The sequence below is a fragment of the Oratosquilla oratoria genome, chromosome 14 (assembly GCF_046742065.1).
Source record: "Oratosquilla oratoria isolate Oo_2021 chromosome 14, ASM4674206v1, whole genome shotgun sequence".
Classification (NCBI taxonomy): domain Eukaryota; kingdom Metazoa; phylum Arthropoda; class Malacostraca; order Stomatopoda; family Squillidae; genus Oratosquilla; species Oratosquilla oratoria.
Genome location: NC_134790.1, coordinates 34,996,620 through 35,016,686, shown reverse-complemented (window position 1 = coordinate 35,016,686; position 20,067 = coordinate 34,996,620). Strand labels below are relative to the sequence as shown.

General features: G+C 41.8%; 1 protein-coding gene across 27 annotated transcripts in view; it reads right to left on the bottom strand.

Annotated features, from left to right (window-relative positions):
* pyd (zonula occludens-like protein polychaetoid) overlaps positions 1–20,067 on the bottom strand; it is a 600,297-nt gene that overhangs the window by 92,644 nt on the left and 487,586 nt on the right. The window contains exon 1 of one of the 27 annotated variants that reach the window (XM_076197997.1): positions 2,821–3,084. The exons of the other annotated variants lie outside the window; for them this stretch is intronic. Within the exon in view, the coding sequence (XP_076054112.1) occupies positions 2,821–2,916 (96 nt within the window). The 5' untranslated portion in view covers positions 2,917–3,084. Of the gene's footprint in view, positions 1–2,820; positions 3,085–20,067 lie in introns of those variants that run through there. 27 annotated transcript variants of the gene reach the window in all.

Below are 20,067 nucleotides of genomic sequence, written 5' to 3'. Positions count from 1 at the left end.
AATCACGATGGTAAAATATCTTGTTTTCCCAACAAAAATACACAGATTGTCATTTAATATTACTGGAGGAATTTTTTTTTTCCCTCCAGCAAATCAGATTCCTTCCCGAAAAATGCGGTCTGGAAAACTGTTCCACTAGTCGGAGGAAAAATAGCTCAGTGTGATAAGGCCATACGAGGAAGTCCATCCAAAAGGACAATGTGTCCCTTTCTTAGGGCTTCTTGAAGAAGGACACGACATGCATTGTATCTGAGTGGGTGCCAACGTAACCTTTTAGTGAGGCACTGACCTGGCACAAAGTACCACAGAGTGCCAATCATCTATCCGAGGTAAGAGGCGAGGGAGAAGGTCCCTTACCTGTAGTGGGAGTGCCCCACAACCCACCCTTCCCACCTCTACCCCACAACCCACCCCTCCGTTCTATCCCACAACCCCTACCACCAAAACCGCTTACACAAGAAGAAAACACGTATCATGAAGGCTACCCCGACCCTGGACCATTGACGTAAAGGTCTTTTCTCCCTCTCTCACGTAGCCAAAATCGGCCTTGTTGCGCTCGACCCGGGCCGTCACGTTTCAGATTCCTCGTCACATTCTCATTGTTTTTCGCCCTTTCATCTTCTCCGGGATCCTCCCCCGAGCTTTCCCTTGAAGCACGCACGAGGTTCAGGGTGATTCTTGCTTGCAAACGCACGCTGGGAATCCACTTTGGAAAGCCACGTTTAAGGCTTAATGATGGTATTAGGACAAAGAAGATTTTCCAAAAGGGAGTTGTGATGTTGATGTCGCGGACGAGGATGACTAAGAAATGGAAAATTAAAACGTTTGATGATGTTGATGTTGTTGCTGCTCATGATGATACTGGTAATGACAGTGATGTTGTTGGGGAAGGGGGGTAGGAGGAGGAGGAGGAGGAGGAGGAGGAGGAGGAGGAGGAGGAGTTGGTGGTGCCGGTCACGGTAAAAGGTGTCAGTGGTAGTGGTGTCGGTGTTGGTGGTAGTGGTGGCTGTGGTGTCGGTGGCGATGAGGGCGATGGTGGTGGTGATAGTGGTGGTGGTGGAGTTGGTGATAGGAACGGAATCTTCTGTCCCCCTCAACCCCAGCACCCCTTTCCGGTGGTGTGCCTCAGCTCCTTCTTGGTGGTGGTGTCAAACACCATGATAGCGCTAATCTCGGTTATTATCCAGAGCGAAGGAGGGGGAAGGGGAGAAGATAATAGCTTCTGCACGCGGAGAAGGAAGAGGAGTAAGAAAAGGAGGGGGAGGGGTAGGAGAGGGGAAGAAGGGGAGGGGAAGAAGAGGTGGGGAGGATAGGGGTGGAGGTGGTGGAAGAAAAGATGAGGAGGGGAGGGGAGGGGGAGGAAGAAGAGAGGAGGAGAGGGTAAGGAGAAGAGGAAAAGGAGGAGGAAAAGGAGGAGGAGGAAAAGAAGGAGGAAAAGGTGGAAAAGGAGGAGGAAAAGGTGGAAAAGGAGGAGGAGGAAAAGGTGGAAAAGGAGGAAAATGTGGAAAAGGAGGAGAAAAAGGAGGAAAAAAAGAAGCGAGGAAGGGGAGCAGGAGGAAAAGGCGAAGAAGGGGGAAGAGAAGGTGAAGGAGGAGAAGGAGGATGAGAAGAGGGCGGAGGGAAGGGGAGGAGGAGGAAGGGGAGGAGGAAGGGAAAGGAGCAGGAGAAGGAGGAGGAGCAGAAGGAAGAGGAGGAAGAGAAGAAGGCAGAGGGAAGGGGAGGAGGAGGAGGAGAAGGCGTAGGGAAGGGGAGGAAGAGGAGGAGAAGGCGTAGGGAAGGGGAGGAAGAGGAGGAGAAGGCGTAGGGAAGGGGAGGAAGAGGAGGAGAAGGCGTAGGGAAGGGGAGGAAGAGGAGGAGGAGGAGGAGGAGGAGGAGGAGGAGGAGGAGGAGGAGTAGAAGGGAAGGAGGAAGGAGCGTGAAGGAAATACATTTATTTTGGTTCAGGTGTGTTTTCTTAAACGTGAAATACATGGCAACACAAAAGTACGAATCCAGATATCATTAGCTTATATAATTGTAATAAAACATACAAATTTAATTTAAAATATTTTGCCAACCGTCTAGCAAAGTGCTGTTCGAATCCAGAATTTTTCGTGTTTATTTGTTGTCAGCAAATTCGTTGGTTATCGTTTATGGCTGTCAGCATTACTGATAATTTGTATATAATATGATGCCAGCGTTACTATTTCCAAAAGATTACAAAGGAAGAAAAAAGGAAGAAATAAGTAGACGAATTAAATAAATAGATAATGACAAATAATAAACAAATAGAAAAATAAGAATAATTTCTAAAAAAAAAAAAAATAAATAAACACTAATAAATAGATAAATAAAATATAAAATAAATGGCAGCCATCCGGATTTCCTTTGCACCTTTCAATGCTCATTTTCACATTTAAAGAGAAGATAACTTATGGATTCCAGGGCATGGAACTGCCTGGCATAGGCCTTATGGTCTCTTGTACCTTCTCCATTATTGTGTTCTTATTTGTTCCATCTCACGCAAAGCGATTTCATTCAACCGAAGGGGGGAAGAGAGAGCTTATAGCGAAAGGGTTAAACATGTCTTGGTTAATCTTTACAATGTTATCTATGACATTTGCTCTGGTTGCTGTCAGGCGATTTCATTCATCCGGATTTCCCTATCCACAGACACTTCATGAACTTTCACTTAAAAAGTATAAAATAAACAGGTTTACCAAGAGACTTTGACCCTTCTGACCACTTGGAACTGAATAATATCGCCTGGCGACAGTAAGAAACGAATCACACAGGAAGGCACCCACACCGGAAGAGGACCGAGGACCTTTCGTGCCTCACCTTCGAACTCGCGTTCTTCTTCTTTTTCTTCTTCGATAACGCTGGAGGATCGACATCCAGAGTACCCTGAGTCTTCCTCGGGTTCTTGGCTGGCATGTGCGGGGTCTCCACTACGGAGGCTCCCGCCGCTCCGCCTCTCGTTTCCGTCGCCACTACCGCCCCCGAGGGCCTTCGAAGGAACCACGCCTGGCGCCGGGGCTCCTGAAGAGCGGGCACCCACGCGACATGGCGCAGCTAACCGGACAGATTAACACGTCCCCCTCCCCCTTTTTTTCTTCCTTCTTTTTTTTTTCCCTTGTTGGACTACAAAAAAGGAGACTTCTTTACCACTTTCTGGAACTGCACATCAAGTTCTGTGTTCTTGGAGTCTCAAACTAAACAGGTGTATAGCACACACACACACACACGCGGACACAAGAAAACAAACACCCTCGCTCGCTCGGGCCTAGCACTCAACCCGCCAGCTGCGTACCGGACTACCGCCGCGATCCACACTGCGCACCCTCGCACTGCGACGGCAGGGGCGGTAAGAGGGCGGGAGGGTGGGAGGCGGTAAGGGCAAGTGTACAATATAAGTCTCACGCGCCGATTTCACACAGTACAGCGCGGGACAATGGCGGTAGGCGGGGCTTGAGTTGGAAGAGCTTAATAAAAGGAAAGGAAGACCCTTTTTTCGTGTGTGTGTGTGTGTGTGTGTGTGTGTGTGTGTGTGTGTGTGTGTGTGTGTGTGTGTGTGTGTGTGTGTGTGTGTGTGTGTGTGTGTGACAAGGAATTTATAAGCACCGATTTCAAACAACACAGTGTTGGACCATAGGGAAAGGAGGAAAGGGGGGGTTAAAGGGGGAGGGAGGCTTGGAGGACGCAAGGAAGAGAAGACGGGGGCAAAAGTATATAACAGGTGGGGGGAGAGGGAGAGAGAGAGAGAGAGAGAGAGAGAGAGAGAGAGAGAGAGAGAGAGAGAGAGAGAGAGAGAGAGAGAGAGAGAGAGAGAGAGAGAGGAAGGTTTATAAAATGGAAGGGAGGCTTGGAGGAGGATATGAGGAGAGAGAGAGAGAGAGAGAGAGAGAGAGAGAGAGAGAGAGAGAGAGGAGAGAGAGAGAGAGAGGAGAGAGAGTGAGGAGAGAGAGAGGAGAGAGAGAGAGAGAGAGAGAGAGAGAGAGAGAGAGAGAGAGAGAGAGAGAGAGAGAGAGAGAGAGAGAGAGAGAGAGAGAGAGAGAGAGAGAGAGAGAGAGAGAGAGAGAGAGAGAGAGGAAGGTTTACGAAATGGAAGAGGTTTGGAGGAGGACACAAGGAAGAGAAGACGGGAGAAAAGGATATATCAGGTGGGGAGAGAGAGAGGTAGAGAGAGAGAGGTGGGGAGAGAGGTGGAGAGAGAGAGAGGTGGGGAAAGAGAGGGGTGGGGAAAGAGAGGGGTGGGGAAAGAGAGGGGTGGGGAAAGAGAGGGGTGGGGAAAGAGAGGGGTGGGGAGAGAGAGAGGTGGGGAGACAGAGATAGAGGTGGGGAGACAGAGATAGAGGTGGGGAGACAGAGATAGAGGTGGGGAGACAGAGATAGAGGTGGGGAGAGAGAGAGGTGGGGAGAGAGAGATAGAGGAGGGGAGAGAGAGTGGGGAGAAAAAGAGGTGGGGAGAGAGAGAGGTGGGGAGAGAGAGAGGTGGGGAGAGAGAGAGGTGGGGAGAGAGGAGAGAGAGACAAGACAGGAAGGTTTACGAAGTGGAAGCAGACAAAGAAGAGTAATAGGATTAGAGTAAGAAAAGGTGGGGTTGTCCGTGATGGGAGGGGGAGGGGGAGGGGAAAGGAGAGGGGGAGAAAATTGTTGGCGGGGAGGGGGAAAGATGAAGAGAGGAGTGGAGGGGAGGAGCAAATTAAGAAGAAAGGAAGAACGGCGAGGGGAAAGATAAGGAGGAGGAAGATATGGGAAAGAAAAGGTAAGGAGGAAAGATGAAGTACGAGGGAAGAAAATGGGAGGGAAGGGAGAAAGAAGGGGGAGGGGGAAGAAGGGGAAGGAAGGGAGAAAGAAGGGGAGGGGGAAGAAGGGGAAGGAAGGGGGAAAGAAGGGGAGGGGTAAGAAGGGGAAGGAAATGAGGAAGGGGGAAGGGAAGGGGGAAGGGAAGGGGGAAGGAAAGGGGGAAGGGGAAGAAGGGAGAAGAAAAGAGGAAGGAGGGGGAAGGGAGAAGAAAAGGGAGAAGAAAAGGGGAAGGAGGGGGAAGGAACGGGAAAGGAACGGGAAAGGAACGGGGAAGGAACGGGAAAAGAACAGGGAAGGAACGGGAAAGGAACAGGGAAGGAACGGGAAAGGAACGGGGAAGGAACGGGAAAGGAACAAGGAAGGAAGGGGGAAGGAACGGGGAAGGGAGGGGGGAGGAACAGGGAAGGAAGGGGGAAGGAACGGGGAAGGAACGGGGAAGGAAGGGGGAAGGAACGGGGAAGGAACGGGGAAGGAACGGGGAAGGAATGGGGAAGGAACGGGGGAAAGAACGGGGAAGAAGGGGAAGAAAAGAGAAGAGGAAGGAGGGGAAGGGAAAGGAAGGGAGGGGAAGGAAGGGAAAGAAGGGAAGGGAAGGGAGGGGAGGGGAAGGAAGGGAAGGGGAAGGAAAGCCTTGGAAGGAAGGGATGGGAGCAAAGGGAAATGAAGGAGAGGAGAAAAACGAAAAGAAAAGTTAGAAACAGGAAGGACAGGGAAAGACAGGACAGGAAAGTGAGGGAAGAGGAAGATTGATGGAGAAAATGGAAGGAGAAGGGGGAGGAAGGGAGAAGGAGAAAGAGAAGAGGGAAGGGGGAAGGGGGAAGGGGAAATTGGGGGAAAGGGGGAAGGGGAAAGTGGGGGAAAGTGGGGGAAGGGGAAAGTGGGGGAAGGGGAAAGTGGGGGAAGGGGAAAGTGGGGGAAGGGGAAAGTGGGCGAAGGGGAAAGTGGGGGAAAGGGGAAAGGGGGGAAGGGGAAAGGGGGGAAGGGGAAAGGGGGGAAAGGGGGAAGGGGAAAGGGGGGAAAGGGGGAAGGGGGAAAGGGGGGAAGGGGGGAGAAGGGTAAAGGGAGAAGGGGGAAAGGGGGGAGAAGGGGGAAAGGGGGGAGAAGGGTAAAGGGAGAAGGGAGAAAGGGGAAGGGGAAAGGGGGAAGAAGGGTAAAGGGGGAAGAAGGGTAAAGGGAGAAGGGAGAAAGGGGAAGGGGGAATAAGGCAGAATGGGGAAGGGGGAATAAGGAAGAATGGGGAAGTGGGAATAAGGAATAATGGGGAAGTGGGAAGAAGGAAGAATGGGGAAGGGGTTAAGGTATAAGGGTTTATGGGGAGAGTGCTAACGGGGAGAGTTTAATGCGGCGTCATCGTCGTTGTCGTTGTCATTGTCATTGTCTTGGTCTTGGTCTCCACCGTGGCCGCCGCGCGGCGCCACGACGCCCGCGAGGCGAGACCTGGCGAGGAGCGTGACACACACGGCGGCGCCGGCCTACCCAACCGAATCTTGTACATGTGGGCCACATTACAAGAACTAAGACAAAATAAATACATAGAATATATAGATAAATAAATAAAATAAATATATAAACAAATAAATAAAATAAATATATAAATAAATAAATAAAATAAATATATAAATAAATAAAATAAATAAATATATATTCAAAATTAAAGTAAAATAATTAGATATCACCAAAATGAATAGAAATAAAATAGAATAAATAAATTGATAGATAAATAGACTAAAACGTGTACAATAAATAAACGAATAAAATAAAACTAATTGATAAATTACTAATATTAGAATACAAATAACATAAGTAAATAGAAAATAGAATAAAACAAAGTAAATACATAAACAGATATAAATAAATAAATAATTCGACCAATTAGATAGCTACGTCAAAAACACAAAAGAAAAGTCACGTGATGTCACAACAGTATCACACAAAGAAAATCACATGGCGTGAAAACGAGGCCACCACCATAAAACAAAAAGCTTTACGTAACTACAAGGAAAAAGTAATAGATAATAATAATGACAATAATAATGATACTAATACTACTACAACTGTAATAATAATAATGATAAAAAGAAAATCGCGTTACATAATTACACCAGTGAAAATAATTTTTAATTATAACAACAACAACAACAATAATAATAATAATAATAATAATAATAATAATAATAATGAAAAATAATAATATCAATAGTAATAACAATTATTATAATAATAAAAACAGTAATAATATTAACAATAATAATAATTATAATAATGGTAATAGTGATCCTCTACTGATTCTGTTCTGGCTAACGTCAGGCCATTTCATGACAAGACGCCAGCACGGCTCCCTGCTTTTGTTCTACGTGATATTAAGTCCATCTCATTCGGTTATGGAGGAGGAGGGAGAGTGGGAGGAGAGGGTTTTGTGTAAAATAAGTTTGTAGTCGGGAGATAATGCCTGAAGAGAGATCGAGAGAGAGGGAAGGATCTCATACAGAAAAAAAAATATATATATATATATATATATATATATATATATAATAAATAAAAAATTAAATACGTAAAACATTAAAAAGATAAGACCAAAGAGAAAGAGGAAGAGAAAGTGAGAGAGAGAGAGAGGACAGCCGATACCGAAGGTATGTGTACACTCCTCCATTCCTATTCACCACCTTGGCCATCATCTGGTCGGTCTCCCCGTGCCTTAGGGTCCACTCTGCGAGACAGTAGGGGCAAGGAGCCAATCACCTCAGCCAATCACCTGAACACAAAAGACGTTGGCCAAGAGAACCTCAACCTAATCAATACATCTTGACCTCTTTGCATTCTGATGTCGGACCAATCAGGACCCAATCAGGGCGACTCAACAGAGACAACGCCCGATCGCAATACGAGATTTGGGTTCGGAGCCCAATCTACCGCCTCATCATCCTCACGATCATCCACCTCATCATCATCATGATCGTCATCACAGTCTTTACTGTGAATTGTCATGAAAGATAATGAAAGAATGATTTTTTTTCTTCAATATTTTGAATTAAGCCTACTCCATCTTAATCCTGACCATCACTCTAACCCTAATCTAACCTAATATTTTCTAACACACAACTGCCGAACTCTTAAGATACTTCTCATCCTAACACTCACCCTACCCCAACATTACTTTGCCTAACTCACCTAACTTTAACTTTCATCCTATTACCTAACCTCACACTACCTGGGTTTTTTAAATCATCTTCATCATCATCATTATTAGAGCGTCGCTACTTGCGGCGGAGGTCGAGGTGAGGGGCACCGTCTTAGCCTCCTGATAGGGGGAGTTCGCAACGTTAAACCAAAATCATCATCATTATCATCGTTGTTATATACATTTTATTATCATTTTTTTTTCTACCCATTAAACTCCGATGACAAGATGTCTTGTCATTTGGTCAAATAAAACAAAAAATCATAAAACACCAAAATGTTTGATCAAACACCAGAAAAATATGACGTCAATCCTCGCTTCGCTCGCGAGCGAAGCGAGGATTGACGTCATATTTTTCTGGTGTTTGATCAAACATTTTGGTGTTTTATGATTTTTTGTTTTATTTGACCAAATGACAAGACATCTTGTCATCGGAGTTTAATGGGTTAATCGGGCCACTAACGGAGCCGAAGGGGTTTCTGGAGCCCTCAGGAGAGATGAAAGCACGCACGCACGCACGCACGCACACACGCACAGGTGTGGCTAGACTGGAGGTCTAGAACGGGACTGGTTGGGCGAGTTCTGTATGGCTTACTCTTAGCCAGGCCAAACTCCCTGACTGCCTGCCTGTCTGCCACTCCTCATTCCCCGCCCCTCCTCCTCCTAAACCCTAACCCTCCCTAATCCCCACCTTCTCCTTAAACCCTGTCAACACACACGTACACAACCAGTTAGTACCAGTTTCTCCCTCTGTTTATGTATATACCTATCTCTTGCACGGATGCACAGACGTTCTCGCCCTCTCTCTCTCTCTCTCACAAAAGAAAAAAAAAAGTGGGCATAAAACATCACTAGTACACTATTAACTAATTGATACCTTACTACGCTATAAGTATAACAATCTACTATTAACTATAACATAACTTACACTTCACGAGCCTCCAAAACATATCTCCCCTTCTCCCTTTCCCCTGCAGTTGAAAACCTTAGGCTTTCTGTTTCTATACATCAAAGTTTTGTGTAGTCAGCATTTTCTTAAAAAGAAAGAAAGAAAAAAAAAACTCGGCATGGCTCAGCACTTTCCCATACCTATGTTTTTGTCAACTCAGCATGCTGGGTCCCTATTCCTAAACGAAATTTGGGACCCCGAAACCACGTACACGCGCGCGCGCGCCCACACACACACGCACGCGACAAAGAAAAATGGCTCTTATATTGAGTGATCACACAATCTATTTTTGTTATGCAGATTCGGGAACCAGGCCTAAATCGTTTAGAGTTTGAATACGGCAGATGTAGATGCAAGAGCGCTTTGCAATCATACAAAAGGTCACTCTCATCACTAATTTAGGGAAATGATCCTAATATATATATATATATATATATATATATATATATATATATATATATATTATATATATATATATATCTACATATAAATATATATATATATATATATATGAATGGTAAGAATGGAAAGACACGATTTAGAACAAGAGACTTTATTCCTGACCGGTTTCGCCTCAAAGGCGAAACCGGTCAGGAATAAAGTCTCTTGTTCTCAAATCGTGTCTTTCCATTCATATATATATATATATATATATATAATTTTATTTATATAAATACATATATATATATACACATATATATTTATATATATATATATAAAGTGTGTACGTGTGCATGCATACATCCGCACATGCGCGCGCGCACACACACACAAACAATGGAACAAGCCAAAAAATAAGTAATAATAATAATAATGATAATAATAATAATAACAATAATAACAATATTAACAATAGTAATAATAAAATTCCATTAAGAATTAATAACGCGACTACAATCCTATCTCCCTTCTTTGATATCTACGGTCCAGAACCTTTGCTTGTCTATCCGCATATCCCAAAGATCTGCAAAATAAAATAAAATAAACAAACAAGTAAATTAAAGAATAAATAATAATAATGAAAGTAAAATAGATTAATGAAATGCTAAAAAAAAACAACGAAGATCCGGGTTCTAATAGTTCAATAGATCATTCTGCACCTCACAAACACAATGACCACTTCCATCACACGCCAGGTGGTGGGACAAAAAAAAAAAAATATATATATATATATATATATATATTAATAAAAAAAAAACAATTAAATACAAATAGTAGTAATAATGATAATGATAAATAAATGATCAGATGAATAATAAAATAGAGAATTAATAAATAAAAACATACAATAAATACATTAGCAAACAAATAAATTAATAGAAAATTATTAACAAAACAAATAAATAATTTATAAGAAATAAACACCACCGCCACAAAAATATAAATAGATAAATAAATAAACAAACAAACAAATAAAAAACGACATTCCACCATGATGCAAATGGAGCTTGGGCGTGGCCCATTCAATGTGCACGTCCAGTGTTACAAACGATTTGATCATGCAAACCTGTGCATGGCAAATTGGCGAGTACACATCAATATTTCATGGAGGGGGGGGGACGCCTTCTGAAGTTACACTGACAGATCACCTCAGTTCCTTCACTCGATTGCTGAACTTTACAGACATAAGCGTTCATTCCTTGGCACCCTGCCAGTAATGATGAAGTTGCAAACTACTTATAGAAAAATATAATAAAATAAAACAAAAATAAGAAAATAAATAGATAAATAGGTAAAGAATAATAATAACAACAGTAACAACAAAAAAGTAGTATTAATTAATAATAATAATAATAATAATAAAATGAATAGTACACAACAAAAATAAATAATAATAATATTAATTGAAAATAATCATCTTAAAAAGTTACTCGCAAAAAAAAAAAAAAAAAAAATCAACTACGACATACTAAGTATTTCAGCGGCTTTGACCCATCGTTTTTCGCTCATATTTCCGAAATAACCATTCACATCAGTATGATATATTAGCACAGCCTGATTCACACCCTGCCATAATTATTGACGTTATAGTGCATTCACAAGTGTATTTAATTACGGCGTTTACTCTTGATATTAAGTGTGTCGTAGCCGACACCCGTGAAGTAAATCGAACAGGTGAAGTCGTGACGTCATCACAAACTACCTCGTGTATCCCAAATTCACTTGTTCGATTTACTTCACGGGTGTCGGCTACGACACACTTAATATCAAGAGTAAACACCGTAATTAAATACACTTGTGAATGCACTATAACGTCAAAAATTATGGCAGGGTGTGAATTAGGCTGTGCTAATATACCATGCTGATGTGAATGATTATTTCGGAAATATGAGCGAAAAACGATGGGTCAAAGCCGCTGAAATACTTAGTAGTTATTCTCACCAAATTAAAAACTACATCAACTACATTCTAAAATAATGTTAATCTTATTCTCACAATGTTAAACTATCACCTTCAGAATACAAAAAAAAAAAAAAAAAAAAAAAAAAAAAAAAATTAAAATAATAATAATAATAATAATAAAATAAAACAATACATAAACAAATACAGTTATGTTCACCACGTGAATCCACAATACCATTGGAGTTCATACCCAGTTAATTACTCTATTGATTACTTTAATTACCCTTCCCTCCAATAACTCATTACTCCTCATTAATAACGCTTCAAAGTCTGCACCCTTAACAATTTAACACCATTTGACCTGGTTAATTCATGTCGGAGATTAACCTGGATGCAAATCAAACATTACCTACACACTGACCTCCGATTTTTAAGAGAAATAAAATGTAATAAATAAATGAAAAAGTAAATAAAATAAATAAATTATATCTGTAGGCAAATACAAGATCAATTGACCTTTGCTATGTCTGATTACAATTTATGACATTAAAATAAAGGAATCTATAAAGGAATAAATAAAAACAAATAACTGAACAAATAAACAAATAAACGAATAAATAAACAAAAAAGGAATAAACAGATAAACTAATAAATACATAAACAAATAAACGAATAATTAATTAAACAAATAAACGAATAAATACATACATAAACAAATAAACGAATAAAAATAATTAGCTAAAAAATAATAAATTACGCAAATACATAAAGAAACAAACAATTGAATTACGAATAAATAAACGATGATTAGACAAGCAAACAAATAGAGGAATGAATGAATGAATAAGTGAGTGTAGGAATGAAAAGTATGAATGAATAAAATAATTCTTTGGCGTTCAGGATGGAATATGATTGGCAGCGTCAGAAGTCTAAAGTCTGAAGCGACCAACAATGGCCTTGACCGCTTAGTGAATGCTCGCTGAAAGCTGGTTCTTAGGGAGGGGAGGGGAGGGGAGGGGAGGTGGAGGGAGAGAGAGAGAGAGAGAGAGAGAGAGAGAGAGAGAGAGAGAGAGAGAGAGAGAGAGAGAGAGAGAGAGAGAGAGAGAGAGAGTTTTATATAAATAAAAAAGATATTTAAACAAAACAGAGAGAGAGAGAGAGAGAGAGAGAGAGAGAGAGAGAGAGAGAGAGAGAGAGAGAGAGAGAGAGCGTTTGAGATAACTAAGACAGATTGTTACACATCACAGAGAGAGAGAGAGAGAGAGAGAGAGAGAGAGAGAGAGAGAGAGAGAGAGAGAGAGAGTTAGTTTGAGATAAGATAGATTGTTACACATCACAGAGAGAGGAGAGAGAAAGAGGAGGAGGAGGAGGAATAAGAGAAAGAGGAAAAGAGGAGGAGAAAGAGGAAGAAAATGAGAGGGTTAAGAGGTGACAGAGGAGAAAGGGGAGGACGATGACAAGGAGGAAAAGAAGAAAGGGGAGGACGAGGAGGAGGAGGAGGGGGAAGAGGAGAAAGAGAAGGACGAGGAAGAGGAGGAGGAAAAGGATGAGGAAGACGAGAAAGATGAAGAACAAATGGAGGAGGAGAAAGAAAAATAAGAGAGAGAGAAAGGAGGAAAAGGATGAGGGTTTTAATGAATTGAACGAGATTGTCCGAACAGTTGGTCGAAGAAGACTCTGTGTGTGTGTGTGTGTGTGTGTGTGTGTGTGTGTGTGTGTGTGTGTGTGTGTGTGTGTGTGTGTGTGTGTGTGTGTCTGTCTGTGTGTGTGTGTCTGTGTGTGTGTGTGTGTGTGTGTGTGTGTGTGTGTGTGTGTGTGTGTGTGTGTGTGTGTGTGTGTGTGTGTGTGTGTGTGTGCGTGTGTATGTGTGTGTGTGTGTGAGCGCGCGCACGCCTAGGACCGGATAGGACGAGCTGGACAAGTAGGGTGCGGCATTTTTTTTTTTTTTTTGGGGGGGGTGGGGTGGAGGGAGGGGGTTCTAAGCGAGGCAAATTTTTTCTTTCTTCTTCTTTTTTCTTTAATCTGCAACGTCAGCGCCAGCTGGAGGACTTGTTATTCAATTTTTAATCATAAGTTACCACTTACCGTTTTCTATCTAAGCCTTTTCAACTCCCGTACTTTAAATGAATAAACAAATAAAAAATAAATAAATAAAAACATCAATAAATAGAAATAAATAAATGAATTGAAAATAATAATAATAATTATAATAATAATAATAATAAACAAAATTCTCTTCCGCATATACAGAACGACACTTCGTAACCATTCTTTAATAATAAATAACAAAAATAACTACATATTGATAACAAAAATAATTCCATATAGTGATAACAAGAGCGATGACGAGAACAATAGAACAATTGCCCTTGACATTTTTTTTCTCCAAAGCTGCTTGCTCATGTGCGGACATCAGGGTGCTGAAGCAAAACGAGCTCAACTTTGACCCTGAATTGTATCACAGACGCGAAGAAAACAAGGCTTAAAATAATCGCAGGATCATACAAACATTGATCATGTGCTTTCTAAAAAAAAACTACTAATAAATGAAAAATATCAAAGATAGACGAAATGAACTGTAAAATACATTAAAATAATTAAAAATAAAAAAATGAAGTAAAGTATATAAGAAATAAATCAATTAATAAATAGACGACAAAACTAGTACCACTTAGCCAGAGAAGTCATCTCTATAATTCAATTTTTGATTAATTTCTTTACTTTCAGAGATCACCATTATAATGAGCCTTCGTCTAATCTTAGATCACCTCACACAATTTTGCCACCAGGCGATTTTATGCACATTAAGGATAGAACCCCCCTAAACCATAGGCTCGTTTCACACGAATTTAGTTATTTCATGCATTTGAAAGAGCGGACACCGGGCTGAAGGACATGCACAGACCGAGACCCCTACACCGGCCTTCAGGCCTAAATCCCCCACCCCCACCCCTGGAGGTCTCAACCCAGCCCTTCAGTTGTACAAAAATCGCCTATGCTTCGCTTGAATACAGACTGTGAAGGGTGTCCCTGTGCTGAAGGGGACTGGGGGGTGGGGGGAGGGAGGGAGAAGGGCAAGGACGGTCCTCTGCCGCGCCGAGCTCACATACCCCCTCTAGGCGACGGTGCGGCGAAGTTTCCCTGAAATGGGTCGCCGAAGGCAGGGTCCGCTTTAGTGGGGGGCGTTTCATTAAAGAGGAACTGACGGCGCTACCGTGGGACGTTTGAGCAAAGGGAGGGAGGGAGGAAAGGAAAGAGGGAGAGAGGAAGTGAGGGAGAGAGAGAGAGAGAGAGAGAGAGAGAGAGAGAGAGAGAGAGAGAGAGAGAGAGAGAGAGAGAGAGAGAGAGAGAGGGAGGGAGGGAGAGTGAGGAGAGAGAGTGAGGCGAGAGAGAGGGGAGAGAGAGGAGAAAGTAAGGGGAGGTGAGGGGAGGGATGATGAAAGGGGGGGGACTGAAAAGGTGAAGGAGAAGGAATAAGTGAGCCTTAAGAGGAAGGGAAATGGAAGTGTGTATGTGTGTGTGTGTGTGTGTGTGTGTGTGTGTGTGTGTGTGTGTGAGAGAGAGAGAGAGAGAGAGAGAGAGAGAGAGAGAGAGAGAGAGAGAGAGAGAGAGAGAGAGAGAGAAGTAGGAAAGTAGGTGAGGGAGGATGGGAAATGGGGAGGATTGGAAAGGTATGGAAGGAGGAAGGAACGAGAAGGGAGATGAGAAAGAAAGAGAGAGAGAGAGAGAGAGAGAGAGAGAGAGAGAGAGAGAGAGAGAGAGAGAGAGAGAGAGAGAGAGAGAGAAAGAGAAAGAGAGAGAGAGAGAGAGAGAGAGAGAGAGGTGGGGGGTGAGGGAAGGAAGGATGGGAGCAGAGGAAAATGGAAAAGGAAAAAATAGAAGGGAATATTTTTGGGAGGAAGAGAGGGAGGGGGTGGGAGAGAAGAGAGGGAATGGGGAAGGAAGGAAGAGAGGGAGTGTATATGTCGTCATTTTCTCTCATGAAAAGTTCAAAAACGTTCTAGAATACAAACAAAAACGTCCAAGCAAGCCTTCCATCTCCTCCCCCTCCCCTCCTCCTCCTCCTTTTCCTCTTTCCACCTCCCCCTCTCCCTCTGCTACTCAGCCTCCTCTTTCTACAATGTTGAATTCTTCTTCAACTACAATGAGGAGGTGCTACAATGTTGAGTGCACGAGACTGGCTACGCAATGTCTGTTGGCTCAACCTCTTCCTAGTATGTTAACACGTCTACATGAAAATTATAAAATAATTTGTCTTCCCACATTTTCCACTATTTTTTTCTATGCGCTTTCTTCCTGGTACAAATACTTCCTGTAATAAAAAAAATATAATAATAGTAATACAGAGATAAATAAATATTTATAAACCATTATTAAAGATAGGTTGACCATCGCAAGACAATTACCATTTGCGACACTAATGCGTACATACACACAATACAGTATATATTGTATATACTGTGTGTGTGATTCATTATGGTCCTGGATCACGTGTTAGTCTCGTGATCGACAGGTATTACCCTCGGGGTTATGAGCTCACAGCTCATATATACCCGATCTATGGGCAACGCTGTGACCTTAAACACACACACACACACACACACACACACACACACACACACACACATACACGTACGCACGCAAACACGCACACACAACTTGCCCGGGAGAGTTGGAGTGCCTGCTGGCAGTGCAACGATGACGCAATTATTTTACTCCTGGGCGGGAACCGAACTCGGACCGCTGGGTTAGCGATTGAGAACGGTACCATTACGCCGTCGAGCCGCACGCGCGCGGGCGTGTGTGTGTGTGTGTGTGTGTGTGTGTGTGTGTGTGTGTGTGTGTGTGTGTGTGTGTGTGTGTGTGTGTGTGTGTGCGCGCGCGCGCTCGTGTGTACTTACCTTACATTCATCCGACGCATTCCTCAAGCGCCCCCCTCCCTCACTCCAAGCTCCAATATCCTTAAAGAATCATTGGAGAACCCATGACCTCTGACCTCTGACCTTTGTATCGTTTCTGATTGGGGCCGAGAAAACTTTGTGTCCTTCAACGACACCAAGACTCGGTTCCTCAACCCCTCCTCCTCTTCAACGTCACACATATATTTTCTAATACATTAAACAATCCTTTGCCTATCCTCCACGCGTAACTTTAACGGGTTCACTTCTATCTCAACTACTGCTGGATAAGATTAAGTAAAAGTAGTTTAGTTCTCTGTACCATAATCCCATTCTTCGTTTGTAATCTTGACGGATTAACTCCTATCTTAGCTACTGCTAGAAAAATATTAAGTAAAACTAGATTTTTCCATATTCGTATCCTTCATACGTAACCTTCACAGGGGAACTCCAATCTTAGCCACTATTAGAAAAGATTAATTAAAACTAGTTTGGTCTTCTGTACTATATTCCCATTATTCGCCTGTAACCTTAATTGGTTAACTCCTATTTTAGCTACTGCTAGAAAAAATTAAGTAAAACTAGTTTGGTCTTCTGTAACCTTAACGGGTTAACTCTTATCTCAGCTACTGCTAGAAAAATTAAGTAAAACCAGTTTGGTCTTTTGTACCATAATTCCCAAACTCCAAGTCTGATGCTCACTCTATTCAGGTAACTCATTTGCTCTCGTGTGGTGCACGGCTCTCAATGTGGATTGACTCGCCTAGCTTGGAAAGGTCCAACGCATACTGCAAGATCAGCATTTCTTTTCTTCTTTTAACCTTCAGCCTCTCTCAGTGCCCTGGTGGCGTAATCGAAAGCGTGCTGGTCTCGCATTCGCTTCGTTAAGGATTCGAATCCCGCATTCTTCTCCGATTACCAGCAGTGACCGTTTGTTACCTGCCCCAATAGTTCAAGCGCATAGGACAAAGGTGGCGGCTTCGGCCGCAGCTACTCAATGCCTCCTGGCGTAAGCTCGTCTTCCATCTCCCAGGGCACCGAAAAGGGCATTTCTATATTTCTATATTTTTTCCTAGTGCTATTCTCACAAATCTGTTGGTTTCAATCCACCTCAGGTTCTCTCCTATTTTCTATTTTCCCCCTCCTACTGACCTTATCATCACTGATAAGGCCCCAAACTCCCAGTCGCAGCAAACAAACAAATCGTCATATGTGGACAACAACAACACCTAACACATTATGCACTCAAATTAGAGTTCTAAAGTTTACAAAAAAAAAAAAAAAAAAAAATCTCAGTGTATCTCTGTATCGTTGTTAACTCAATAAACAGATTATTATCATTATTACCATTATCATCATTATCATGTTGAAGTATGTAAGACAGATGGATGTCAGGATGGCGAGATAAACAGAGAAAGCAGCTGAGGTTTTTTTTTCCTGGTCAGAACGAAACGTATGGAAATGAAAACTCGTGTTTCGTATTTACCTCACTACCCTACCACATATACATGTACAGTCACGAGCAAAATTTTTGACACAGCCAGATTATTTCATGACACCAATTTCAAATTCTTTGACACACACACACACACACATATATATATATATATATATGTGGAAAAAGATAAACTGATGACCAAGCGCTTTCGTCTATTCAGACATCCTCAGGGTACATAGAAATGAAAAAAGAATACAAGAATATATACACAGAGTATAAGGTCAGGAAGGGAACCGGACCTTATACTCTGTGTATATATTCTTGTATTTTTTTTTTTTCATTTCTATGTACCCTGAGGATGTCTGAAGAGACGAAAGCGCTTGGTCATAAGTTTAACTTTTTTCTTGGTGGTTTTTCCGCATATTTAAAATCACGAGTTTATGTGATTTCTCATGCATATATATATATATATATATATATATATATATATATATATATATATACATACATACATATGGCTACCCCCCGTGTAAGTGGGAAAAAGACTTTGGTATATGTATGTATATATACATACGTACACACATTTTATATATATATATATATATATATATATATATATATATATATATATATATATATATATATATATTAGTATATATTAGTATATATGGGCAGTAAGTTTTCTTGTAGACATGTTCGATTGAAGCCCAGAGCAAATTCAATATCCACTATCTTCTTAGTGATTTTCTCAATTTTTCTAATAGTTTGTTTGATTCTTGAGGGGAGGTCAAATACAATAACATCATGGATCTCGGAAGTAGTGTTTGACCTCCCCTCAAGAATCAAACCTATTAGAAAAATTGAGAAAATCACTAGGAAGATAGTGGATATTGAATTAGCTCTGGTCTTCAATCGAACATATATATATATATATATATATATATATATATATATATATATATATATATATATATATATATATATGACACACAGGAACCCACAGTCGGAGAAAGAATAAACTTCGAATAAAGAAAAATCCTATATTTCGGCTATCAACTGTAGCCCTCTTCAGGAGAGTACATTAGATAGAGAACAGAGGGGACTTAAAACTCCAGTAAGAAGAGATGTGGACAGTTGACCTCACTCAGGCGCGGGGCAAACTGGGGTGGCGGAGGTGGTCAACTGTCCACATCTCTTCTTACTGGAGTTTTAAGTCCCCTCTGTTCTCTATCTAATGTACTTTCCTGAAGAGGGCTACAGTTGACAGCCGAAATATAGGATTTTTCTTTATTCGAAGTTTATTCTTTCTCCGACTGTGGGTTCCTGTGTGTCATTTACAAATGTGCTACTACATTTCTGTTTAGAAATATAAATATGTATATATATATATATATATATATATATATATATATATAGATATATATATATATATAAATATATATATAAACATCCCCGGGACCGGGACCTGCTATCCCTACCTGCACCATACCACGACGACAGGTGCGTCACTACAATACCATCAAGCTGATCAGAGCACGCACCGACCGTTATAAAAGAGCCCCATACCGACATTTGTGGACTTAATCAACAACAAGAAGTAACAATGTTGTACAACACAGCTATTCCTTAACTTTCTGTTTTTTTCATGCTTGGAACAACATCTTTTCACTGTCATAGTTTTATAATTTTATAATTATGTAGGCTGTATATTTTCAGCAGTAATGCTGTTGTACCCAATAAACCGTGTGTATTATACATATATCATACTGAACTTGTGAAAACTGTTGCGTGGGTCAAAACTTTTGTTCGTGACTGTGCATACTGCAAATTCTCCTCCTAACCGTACGCGTTTACAATCCAGTAGAATTCCAAGAATTTCTGATTGGATTTCGTTTCGTGCCCTCTCGTTATAATTTCTTTCCCCATCACCAATTAATTACATACTGGAATTGAAATAGATAAAACCATCGATAGGTTCAATTATAAATACAAAAAAAATCATAAATACGCATTTATGGTCAAAAGAATTTCCACACACATGCGAATGTATGTAACCATACACAAATGTATGAATAAACACAAGTGTGTGTGTGTGTGTGTGTGTGTGTGTGTGTGTGTGTGTGTGTGTGTGTGTGTGTGTGTATTCACTTGGTCTTTGGATCACGTGTTGGACTCGTGATCGACAGCTATTTCCCTCCCGGAAGAGAGCTCAGAGCTCGTAGGTCCGATCTATGGGTAATGCTATGACCTTTCACACACACACCCAACTCCCCGCCCACGAGAGTCAGAGTAACGACCCGAAGTGCAGCAGTACCGAAATAATTTCGGCCCTGGGCAGGATTCGAACCAGGAGCTGCGGACCACTTTCGTGGCAGCTCAGCGTTCTACCAACTGCGCCACCGAGTCGTGTGTGTGTGTGTGTGTGTGTGTGTGTGTGTGTGTGTGTGTGTGTGTGTGTGTGTGTGTGTGTGTG